The sequence below is a fragment of the Populus alba genome, chromosome 1 (assembly GCF_005239225.2).
Source record: "Populus alba chromosome 1, ASM523922v2, whole genome shotgun sequence".
Classification (NCBI taxonomy): Eukaryota; Viridiplantae; Streptophyta; class Magnoliopsida; order Malpighiales; family Salicaceae; genus Populus; species Populus alba.
This window is the reverse complement of record NC_133284.1, coordinates 32,972,926-32,985,524: the sequence shown is the minus strand read 5'-3', so window position 1 is coordinate 32,985,524 and position 12,599 is coordinate 32,972,926. Positions and strand designations below refer to the sequence as shown.

Here is a 12,599-nt window from a genome sequence, read left to right as displayed (position 1 = left end):
TCATGGTCCTTACGGATTGGATCATCCATATAATATACAAAAAGAAACTCTAGATATTTGATAGCTTTCTTTTTCAATGAGATCTCAATTCCAACGATGGTTTCATTAGATATCTTACAACTAGAATCCCTCTTTTTTCCTATCCAATTCCTCCACCATCATGAACCCTAGTTAGATTGAGACATGATACACTTTTTTGTTATTGGGAGAACCTAAGTACTCTCTTTCAGATCTAGGAAACGGCTCTCAAAGATCATTTTTTCTTTTGGAAGAAAGATGAGTGAAACAATCAACCAATTGATATTGGAAGACCCAAAGGATTCTTCCAATGTATCATTTCTAGGTCCAATGAAATTCATAGGTATAGGAAGAAGCCCTGTAAAATTGAGATTTTTTTCTTTCGACCATCTTTCGAGTGTTAATATGATATATAAGGACCACTACTACAAATAGTACTACACCTATGATTGTGAAATATCGATTGCTTGTTGAACCCTGTGAAATGCGTTAAAATATGATACTCCAAATTCGGGATTCCAAGAGTTTTATAAAAAGTTCTTGATGGAAAAAAATGTGAATGAAAGATCCCACTTAATTGAAATGGGTCCATGAATCTAAGAAATAGTGAGAATTCTTGATCTCTCTCAATTCGAAAATCCAAGATTTGAATTGATGTCCTTTCATTGATTCCTCCTAAATTTAAATTGCATTGATTTATCCTAAATATTTCATTTAAATTAGAATTTGGTTATTCACCATGTGCGAGGATCCCCGCTAAGCATCCATGACTGGATGGTTAAAGCGCCCAACTCATAATTGGCGAATTTGTAGGTTCAATTCCTGTTGGTGTGGTATATTCATATCATAACATATGAACAATAAGAACTAGCATTCTTATTGAAACTAGAACTCATAGGGAAGATAATAGATTTATCGATGGGATCAAATATGCAGTAGTTACAGACAAAAGTATTCGGTTGTTGTTGAAAAATCAATATACTTCTAATGTCGAATCATGATCAACTAGGATAGAAATAAAGCTTTGGGTCGAACTCTTCTTTGGTGTCAAGGTAATAGCTATGAATAGCCACCGACTTCCAGGAAAGGGTAGAAGAAGGAGACCTATTATGGGACATAGAATGCATTACAGACGTATAATCATTACGCTTCAACCGGGTTATTCTATTCCATTTCTTAGAAAGAAAAGAACTTAAATCAAAATACTTGATAGCATGGCGATACATTTATACAAAACTTCTATCGCGAGCACACACAATGAAGTCGTAGACAGTCAAGTGAAATCCAATATACAAAATAATTTGATCTATCGGCTGCATTGTTATGGTAAAGGCCGTAATGCCAGAGGAATCATTACCGCAAGGCATAGAGGGGGAGGTTATAAACATCTACACCGTAAAATCGATTTTTCACGGAATGAAAAATACATATATGGTATAATCATAACCATAGAATACGACCATAATTGAAATGCATACATTTGTCTCATATACTATGGGGATGGTGAGAAGAGATATATTTTACATCCCAGAGGGGCTATAATTGGATCATTATTTCCGGTACAGAAGTTCCTATAAAAATAGAAAATGCCCTACCTTTGAGTGCGGTTTGAACTATTGATTTACATAATTGGAAGTAACCAATTAGGTTTAAGACGAAATCTAGAAATCGATCGCTGATCTAATTTGAGTACCTCTATAGGATAGACCTCAACAGAAAACTTAAGAGTAAGGGCAGCAAAGGATTGAGTTCAGTAGTTCCATATATAAAATTATTGACTCCAGAGATATAGTAATGTGGAGAAGACAAAATTATTTCAAGCACTGACAGAACCAGAAGCACCCCTTGTTTCAAAGAGAGGAGGACGGGTTATTCACATTTCATTTGATGGTCAGAGGCAAATTGAAAGCTAAACAGTGGGGATTCTAAAGATTCCCTGGGGGAAACATAGAGATGTATCCTACATTAAAATTACCTTATGGGGGGATTCGTTTAATATTTAAAAACTACTCAACAACAGTCGGACAAGTAGGGAATGCTGGGGTGAACCAGAAAAGTTTGGGTAAAGCTCGATCTAAATGTTGGCTAGATAAATGTCCTATAGTAAGAGGAGTAGTTATGAACTCTTTAGACCATCCTTATTGGGGTGGTGAGGGGAGGGCCTCAATTAGTAGAAAAAAACCCGCAACCTCTTGGGGTTATCCTGCACTTTTCCCGTAATTTAGAACTTGGAGATCGAAACGGTCGAGGTAAAAGCTGAATCTCAGCACCATTGACTGCATCTAAGAACTTGTTTAACTGGAGTAGATCTAAAGGTGGAAGGTTTTGATAAGAGAATGTTAGGTTTGACTGTTTGGTTGGAAAATTCTGTACCGACATGTTTTTGTAATACATTTTAAAAAAGGAAAGGGTAATGGACAGGTTGAATTAGACTTATTTGTTTCATGGAAAACGTTTTTTCTAAAATTATTTGAGAAAATGTTTTCCTCTTCAGTTGAGAAAATGTGCCATTTATAGCTACATGTTCTTGTGTCGTAGAGCTGAGAAAATCAAGTCAGTTTGTTTTCCTCTTCGGTTGTTGTTGAAAAAAACCACAGTATTAGCATAATCAATTACTCCACCCCATGGGATAGCTGCATAAACTCATCTGGAGCTCCAAGCTGATGCGGAGGATCATTGTCAGGAAAGAAGAGACAGTCTAGCATGAGAGAGATTGGTCTGTCAGCATAGCCAAGGTGACTGCCCAGAGCCGAAGTAATGGTCCCCTCTACCGTGTGCTTGAGAACTCTTTCCATAGGGTGGGCAACTCATTCTTGGCTACCAAACATGGTGGGGACACCAGGCCCACACCACCAATTACACGAGTATATGGAAAGGAAGACGACGTAAGATGGCCCAGCCTGTCACGCTTTGGTTGGGAGACTAAGCCCATGTGGGCCTATTTCATTGTTATTTTATTTAGCCCATTTGGGCCTGCTTATTGTTATTTATTTATTTAGCCCAACTGGGCCTGCTCATTGTGATTTATGTTAAACAGTTCGATTTGATGGGCCGAGCCCAAATAGCAGGATGTTTTAGGGTTTACTTTTAGGGTTTACTATTTATATGTTCTTTTGTCATTTTGAGAGATACTTTTGATGATTAATGAAAAATTGCAGAATTTGCATATCTCCAATCTCCTTTCTTCCTCTTCTCTAGCTTCTTTCTTTCCCTAAAGCTTCTTTCTTTTCTTGTTTTAATTCTTATTCTTTATTGTTCCGCATCAAATTTGGTATCAGAGCACGGCTTTTAATTGTTCTTACAATTAAACGATCTATGTGTTTATGTTTAACCCTAGATTAATCTGAAAAAAATAATAATTAGAAAACAACTACTGTTCTGATAAAAAAAATCGTTATTGTTCACAAAAATCAGAAACAACTACTGTTCCGATCCCAAAAAAAAAAAAACACTATTGTTCCCGTTACTGTTCAACGTTACTGTTCATCTTCAATCTTCAGCAGCGGCGCCCCGCCATCACCGCCGCCTCAGACAATCACAACAACAGACACAGTTCCACAGAACGATCGGCCATTCTACATCAACGCCGATTGTAGCCAACGATCACTAGTCCACGCCGATTCACTGCCTTCAACAACCCACAGCGCCGCAGTAACAACAGTTCTTTGTCTTCGGTTCCAAACCATCAGCCGCAACCCCCACTGACTCGCGCCCCAGCAGCAGCAGCAGCCACAACGCCACCGTCAACAGTACTATCACCTTCAGCAGCGACAACAGATCAAAAGGACGTCGTCCAACAGCGACACCACCGCCTCCTCCCTCGCACCACCAGACCCAAGCAGAATCACGAAGCTCCATCAGAATCAGCAAGCTTCGTGCACCATCACCGACAGCAGCGGCCACAGGTGACAGAAGCCAGGAAAACACGAAGACAGAAGCTGGTAATTAATTAACCTAGCCACGTCATCGCCACGTCAGCTGTTCTTGCCACGTCATCAGTTTCTGCCACGTCAGTAGCTCCATCCACATCATCTGCCTTGTCAGTATGCCCTGCCATGTCAGCTGCCACGTAATCCTTCACTACCACATCATACGGTCAGAATTTTTACCCATTGAAAATCATCATTCTGGTATGTTTTTACACTTGTTAATCAGTATTTAGCATTAATATTATCCTTTGTGCTTGCCCATAACTAGATTACATAGCCCACTTTTAAATTGAATTACTTTAATTTTGAGTAATTGAAGATTGGATCCTCTTAGTTAATTGTGAACTTGGTTAAATTAGTGGGAAAACTGAAACATTGTGTTTGAATTACTTGTGTGCATTTAGAGGACTTACATTACTTGCATGCACATTTTCCGGGTTTAATGTATCATTGCTTAGTTTCCAAGATAAAAAAAAAAAATTATTTTATTTTATTTATTTATTTTATTATTATTAGCTATAACTTTATTTTACGTTTTACTTGCAAGTGTCATTTTGTGATCTCAATCTCAGTATTAGTTTTGCATGCATTTACGTAGTGGTCGTCTAGTACACAATCTAGAAGTCATAGCTACCATGGACCCGAGCTCTAGTAATGTTCTTAGAGATATTCAAGAACAATTACAACTTATGCGAACAGAAATGGGCAACATGTCCAATCAAATGAACAATCTTTCTGGGAGGATGGAGTCTATAGAAACTTTGCAAATAAGACAGTCTAGTGGGAGTGAACATTCAAATGACAACCATAGAAATCCTCAAAGACCAGTTCCTCGTAGGAACCGCCACCATAACCAACACCAGGGTCACAATGACTTTGATGACCCTAATGATAGTGAGCATTCCAATGACTACCGTCAAAGACCAGTTCATCCTAGGAACCGTCAGTACAACCGCAATCAGGGCCATCATGAATATGATGACCCTGACGAGCGAGTTATGAGGCATATTAAGGTAGAAGCCCCAACTTTTGAGGGTCAACTTGACCCATGGATTTTTGATAGATGGATCCGTGACATGGATCAATTCTTTGGCTGGTATAATCTATCTGAGAATAGAAGGGTAAGATTTGCAAACATGAAACTTAGTGGAACCGCTCAGCTCTATTGGGAAAGTGTAGAAGAGTCTTTGATTAGGAGAGGTCAACCCCCTATTACTGATTGGGTTGAAATGAAGACTAAGTTAGAAGAAAGGTACTTGCCTCGTTCTTATAGAGGAAATCTTTTGGACCAGTGGAATAACCTTAGAAAAGGAGGCAAGTCTGCCAATGAATATGTGGCACAATTTGATGAGTATAGGATGAGGTGTGCAGTTAGAGAGGACGGAGTGATGACCTTAAGTAGATTTCGAAAAGGCTTAAACGATGACCTTAGACGAGAGGTTGTGCGTAGGGGTGTTTCCACCCTTGATGAAGCTTATACCCTAGTACAAAATTACGACTTGGTCACAAAAAGTCAGTGGACAAGACGTCAGGACACTCGTAATACCCCTTTTAGATCTCAACCTGGTAGTAATAATTTCATATTAGGTGCCCCACCCCGTAAACCAAATCCTTTGATTTCCCCGATATCCAGGGAAGACAAAGGTAAGGGTATTTTTCATGAAGCACCTAGAACTTCAAGAATTCAGTGTTTTAAGTGTCAGGGTTTTGGTCATATTTCCTCTAGCTGCCCTAATAAAGCTTTGTTCATCAAGGGGCAAGAGGATATAGGTGAAGATGATAATTGTGATGATAAGGTATATGAACCCAATCCCGATGATTTTCAAGATTTAAATGATGAGGATGATGAGTCTAACTTGCTAGGATGTGTTAGGTCTATATCCACTCAAATCAAGACAACTAGGTTAGGTGTGGTTAGATGTGCTTTAACACAACCTAAAGGAACTGAGGATTGGAGAAGGACTGCTATATTTTACACTTACATTAAATGTGGAGATAAAGGGTGTAAGATCATTATTGACAGTGGTAGTTGTATTAATGCAGTTTCATCGGGTAGTGTATCCCGCTTAGGCTTAAAGTTTGTTCCACACCCCAAGCCCTATAGCGTGTCTTGGGTTAATGATACATCTATAGCAGTCAAAGAGAGATGTCGTTTTCCCATTAAGATTTTTGACTATCATGATGAAATTTGGTGTGATGTCATTCCCATAGATGTAGGGCATGTGATTTTAGGTAGGCCTTGGTTATATGATTTGGACGTTACAATATTTGGATGATCAAATTCTTGTTCATTCACTTTTCAAGGTAACAAAATCCAACTTATTGGATTACCTCCAAAACCTAATGATAATAGTCAAAAGAAAAATAAAGTGAAAAAAGGAGGACTTAACATAATAAGTCCTAAGGAGTTTGATAAGGAGATTTGTGAGGAGTCTGTTGTGTTTGTTGTAGTGGCTAAAGAGATTGTAGAAGACTTTTTAGAAGAGCCACCTGAAGAGGTAAGAGAAATGTTGAAAGAATTTCTAGATGTTTTTCCTTCTGAACTACCTGATGCTTTGCCCCCTATGCGTGATGTTCAACACGCCATAGATTTTGTCCCTGGGGCCACATTACCAAACTTGCCTCACTATAGGATGAACCCAAGTGAACATGCTGAATTGCAAAGGCAATTATGTGAATTGTTACAAAAGGGATTTATACGAGAGAGTTTGAGCCCTTATGCAGTACCTGCACTGTTAACACCCAAGAAAGATGGATCATGGAGAATGTGTGTTGATAGTCGAGCCATAAATAGGATTACAATCAAGTATCGTTTTCCAATTCCTCGATTGGATGACATGCTAGATATGATGGCAGGAGCCCAAATATTTTCTAAGATTGACTTAAAGAGCGGGTATCATCAGATTAGGATCTGTCCTGGAGATGAGTGGAAAACAGCATTTAAGACTAAAGATGGTTTATATGAATGGCTAGTCATGCCTTTTGGCCTGTCCAATGCACCAAGCACTTTTATGAGAGTAATGACACAAGTGCTTCGGCCATTTATGGGAAAATTCTTGGTGGTATACTTTGATGATATTCTTATTTATAGCAAAACAAAGGAAGAACATTTCGATCATCTTATTCAGGTTTGTACCACCCTAAGAAAGGCAAGTTTGTTTGTAAATGTCAAAAAGTGTTCCTTCTTTACAGATCAAGTGATCTTTTTAGGGTTTATAGTGTCATGGAAAGGAGTCTCTGCTGACCACCAGAAAGTCCAAGCGATAGTAGATTGGCCTGAACCTAAGACTATTCATGAGGTTCGTAGTTTTCATGGGCTTGCGACTTTCTATCGTCGTTTTATTAAGGGATTTAGCACTATCATGTCACCTATTACAGATTGTTTGAAACAAGGTGAGTTTAAGTGGAGTAAAGGAGCTAATAGGGCATTTGAGGAAGTTAAGAAAAAAATGACGGAAGCCCAGTAATGCGGCTACCTGATTTTACTAAAGTGTTTGAAGTTGAATGTGATGCTTCGGGAGTTGGTATAGGTGGAGTACTTAGTCAAGAACGTCACCCTGTAGCCTACTTTAGTGAGAAACTTAATGAGGCCAAACAAAAGTACTCAACTTATGATAAGGAGTTTTATGCGGTGGTTCAGGCCTTGCGCTATTGGCGACATTACTTGTTGCCACAGGAGTTTGTTCTATACTCCGATCATGAGGCCCTCCGCTATCTTAACTCCCAAAAGAAGCTTAATCATAGGCATGGTCATTGGGTTGAATATTTGCAAGCATATTCATTTGTTTTGAAACATAAATCTGGAATAGAGAATAAGGCTGCAGATGCTTTGAGTCCTCGAGTAACGTTGTTATCTGTCATGAGTGTTGAAGTCATAGGATTTGAGAGACTTAAAGAGGAATATGAATCTTGTTCAGAATTTGGAGAAATATACTTGACATTAAAGGATGAGAATCACCGTGTAATAAATGGTTATCACTTCCAAGATGGATACTTATTTTGGGATAATAAACTTTGTATCCCGAAAACGTCTGTGCGTGATTTTTTGATATGGGAGATTCATGCTGGAGGTCTCTCAGGGCATTTTGGGAGGAATAAAACCATCGAAGAAGTAGAACGTCAGTTTTTTTTTGTCTAGTTTGAAAAGAGATGTTGCAAAATTGGTAAGTCAGTGTCGAACTTGCCAACTAGCTAAACATAGAAAACAAAATACTGGTCTTTACACCTCATTGCCAGTTCCTACTTGTCCTTGGCAAGATGTAAGTATGGATTTTGTGCTTGGACTTCTACGTACTTGATTAGTACTTAAAAGTGCATGTTTATCAAGGTTTTATATCATCATTTTGCACTTGAAGTATCAATAACTCCTTAACTAAAGCATGTTTTATAATAACAAGTTTGATATTATAAGATACCTTAATTTATGGTAAATGCTCATTTTAAATGCAGGACTATCACATAAATAAAAGGATTGATTGATGAGTTTAAGCATTGAAAGTTAAAGGACAAAGAGATGGCCAAACTTAGAAAAGAGATGTCGGTGCAGTCCAAACCGGAACATTGCTCGGTAATTGGATCATATCTGGAGCTCTAGATTTCGGATTTAGGTCCACTTTATATGGATGGAAAGGTAAGACAAAAGCCTACAACTTTCATGAGGAGCCCAAGATTTGAAAAGGTCGTTTTGAAGTCCAAATTGAAGGAACAACGAAGAAGTCCGAAGCTGTCCTGCAGCCCAAACACTATTTAGTGTTCAGCCCATATCTTGAGTTCTAGAAGTCCAAATGACCTCATCTTTTTTTTGTTGGAAAGCTAAGACAATTTCCTAGAACATTCTTGAGGATTCTGGGCAAATTATGATGTTAGCAATGACGTCTTGATCAGACAAGAAGATAAGGATTGTTATCTAGTCAAGATGTGGCCACCCACTCATCAATTAGTCAACAAATCAATAGTTCCAAATTTTGGCCTATAAAAGGAGGCACTTACCATGTATTGAGGCATCTTGGTGTTCAGATCAAGATCATGCTCTTGCTTTCTCTCTTTGTATTGCTTATGTTTTGCTTTCATTAATATCAAGTTTATGCACTTAATTTCCTTTCCTTTACTTAATTAACTTCTTTCTCATTTATGTTCTTACCTTGTTCATTTATGTTTCTTTCTTTCATTATGTTTAGCTAAGTTAATTATGTCAAGGTGAAAAGGGTACACTAATGGTGTAAGAATAAGTATAATATAAACTTAACATGGACCTTAACGTTGGATACTAACATGTTTTATATTTGTTATCTTGTTCACTTTTAATACTTTGCTTGTTAAATGGTTAATCTAGATTTATGTTGTATAACACTTGGTACAACAAATACTTGGTACTTTTCATAGCCCATACTGTATGGTATAACCGACACCTGAGCTATGAAAGGGACTTGATTTGTTGTTAACATAAGTTATAATCATGAATGCCTGCCAACATTTACAAGTATTAGCTTTATTCGAATAAGATAACTAATGTAATCATGTTAACAATTTATAATCTGATGGGAACCTCCTTTATGTGTGATTTCCAATTGAGTAATAAGAGTTTATATTATACTTGTTTGAAGTACCGTTAGTGGATCCTCTAACCTTGACATTCGTTTTTTATCATTGGTTAATCCTTACATTAATCTTCCAACTCAAAGTTCTCATTAATTTCTTCATCTTCTTCTATTACTACTACTACTACTATTGTTATTATTATTATTGTTATTGTTGTTATTTACATTCTGTAATATATCCCTTTGATCTTTTCATAAACTCAGTATATAGGCTGGAAACCTGTGACCCGGTCTTTTGGATCATTCTCAGGTGTAACAACGCCACGTACTGAGTATTGTAATTACTATTGTTATTATTGTTGTTGTTGTTGATGTTGTTTTGTTATTTATAATTTATACAATTAACCTCTCTGTGGTTCGACCCCGGTCTTGCCGGGTTATTTATTACTTCGACACTCCTGCACTTGGGAAAAGACATCAAGCTTTTGGTCGTGTCAAGTTTTTGGCGCCGTTGCCGGGGAGGTAAATTCTTGTATAAATTATAATATTTATTTCATTTTCTCTTTTCACTTTATTTAACTTTTGTTTCTTTTGTTTTCTTTTGTTTCTTTTTCTTCTCTTCTGCTTTCTTCCTTTTATTCTCTTCTTACACGTGCATGAGAGTTTGGTCACGTACATTAAGTGGTCGACTTTGTAGGGTATCTTCATCATTTTCAGAAAATATGGCCGAAGAAGATAATCAATCGCTTCATAATGAGAATAACCGTATGAGAACACTTAGAGATCACATGAATCCCACAAGAACAAGTGCACCCTCATGCATAGTTTTCCCTCCTGATGCATCTCATTTTAATTTTAAGCCATGCATTATTCAACTTTTACCATCTTTTCATGGCTTAGACTTAGAAAATCCATACTTGCATTTAAGGGAATTTGAGGAGGTCTGTAATACCTATAATGACTCAAATTGTAGCATGAACACCATTCGATTAAAGCTTTTTCCTTTTTCATTAAAAGATAAAGCTAAAACATGGCTACAAAATTTGAGACCGGGATCCATTCGTGCTTGGGATGAAATGCAACAACAATTTTTAAAGAAGTTTTTTCCATCTCACAGAACAAACTCTTTCAAAAGACAAATCATCACTTTCACTCAAAAGCCAGGAGAAACATTTTACCAATGTTGGGATAGGTATCGAGATTTGCTTAATACTTGCCCACATCATGGTTTTGAAACATGGAGATTGGTTTCACATTTTTATGAAGGTTTAACACCTAGAGATAGGCAAATGGTTGAATTGATGTGCAATGGAACCTTTGAAGATAAAGACCCTAATGAAGCAATGGAGTACCTAGACTTGCTAGCCAAAAATGCTCAAAATTGGGACACCACAGGTACTTATGAGGCACCAAGTAAAACTCAACCTCATACATCTAGTGGAGGTATGCACAACCTTAGGGAAGATCATGACCTCCAAGCCAAGTTTGCATCTTTAGCTAGAAAAGTCGAAGCACTTGAATTGAAAAAAAGTGGTCAAGTAAAATCTGTTCAAGATATTGTGTGTCAAATCTGTGAAACCAATGAACATTCAACAAATGATTGTCCAACTTTGCCTTCTTTTAAGGAATGCCTCCATGAACAAGCCCATGCTTTAAACAGTTTCCAAAGACTCAACCATAACCCATACTCACAAACATATAACCCTGGTTGGAGAAATCACCCAAATTTTAGTTGGAAGAGTGACAACAACAATGCACAAACTTCACATCCACCGTTTCAAGCACACCATAATTTTCAAAATTCTCATGGATATGCACCTCCTTATGCTCCACCTCCTAGAAGAAATCTTGAGGACACATTGCATGCATTCATTGAAAAGCAGGAGACAATCAACACTCAACTTGCTCAAAGCATGACAGATTTTAAAGATGCTCTTGCAAAATTAACATCTGCTCTCAGTTTCCAAGAGAAAGGTAAATTTCCTTCTCAACCACAGCAAAATCCAAAGGGGCAATACAATGCAAATGCAAGTGGTTCTGGAAGCCAACACATGGATCAAGTCAAATCAGTCATCACTCTTCGTAGTGGTAAGGTTATTGAAAAACCCATTCTTGAACCTTGTGAGAAAGATGATGAGTCTATCTCTGAGGGTAAGGAAGGGGTTGAACCTGAACATTGCAAAGAAAAGGCTGATTCCCCGCCAGCACTTCCATTTCCTCATGCCATGACCAAACAAAGGAAAGTCAATCACAACTCTGAAATCTTTGAAACTTTCAAACAGGTAAGGATCAATATACCTTTGTTGGATGCTATAAAACAGGTTCCTTCTTATGCTAAATTTTTGAAAGATCTGTGCACTGTGAAGAGAAAACTGAATGTGAAAAAGAAAGCCTTTTTAGCCGAACAAGTAAGTGCCATTCTTCAAAACAATAATGCTTTGAAATATAAAGACCCTGGTTGTCCTACAATTTCTTGCTTTATTGGAGAACATAAAATTGAAAGAGCCTTACTTGATCTTGGAGCTAGTGTGAATTTACTTCCATATTCAGTTTTTCAAAGTCTCAATCTAGGTGAGTTAAAACCAACTTCTGTAACTCTTTTACTCGCCGATAGATCTGTAAAAGTGCCTAGAGGAATAATTGAAGATGTGTTAGTACAAGTTGATAAATTCATTTATCCTGTGGATTTTATTGTCTTGGACACGCAACCTGTTGAAGCATGTAATTCATTTCCTATTATTTTAGGACGTCCGTTTCTTGCAACTTCTAATGCATTGATTAATTGTAGGAATGGACTCATGAAGTTATCATTTGGAAACATGACATTGGAGATGAATATTTTCAACATTTGCAAGCAACCTAGAGATGATAATGATTTACAAGAAGTAGATCTTATTGAAGAATTAGTTCATGATCAACTTGAATCTACTTTGAGTAAAATTGAGTTGGATGAATTTGAAGATTTGCAAATGATTTATTCTCAGGAAGAAATCACAGATGAAAAAGGCACCAAAAATATCGATGCCGATCTTTTGTCAAGAGTGACAACAGATTTGACATCTGACATCCCACCAATCGATGATTACTCTCCTGACGAATCCTTACTTTCTCTTAG

At 37.4% G+C, this 12,599-nt stretch overlaps 1 protein-coding gene across 1 annotated transcript; it reads left to right on the top strand.

Annotated features, from left to right (window-relative positions):
- Positions 1-4,582: 4,582 nt before the first annotated feature.
- Positions 4,583-8,085, top strand: LOC118059361 (uncharacterized). The gene is made up of 3 exons (XM_035072205.1): positions 4,583-6,179; positions 6,252-7,340; positions 7,478-8,085. The coding sequence occupies exons 1-3, from the start codon at positions 4,583-4,585 to the stop codon at positions 8,083-8,085; spliced, it is 3,294 nt and encodes a 1,097-aa protein (XP_034928096.1).
- Positions 8,086-12,599: the final 4,514 nt, after the last annotated feature.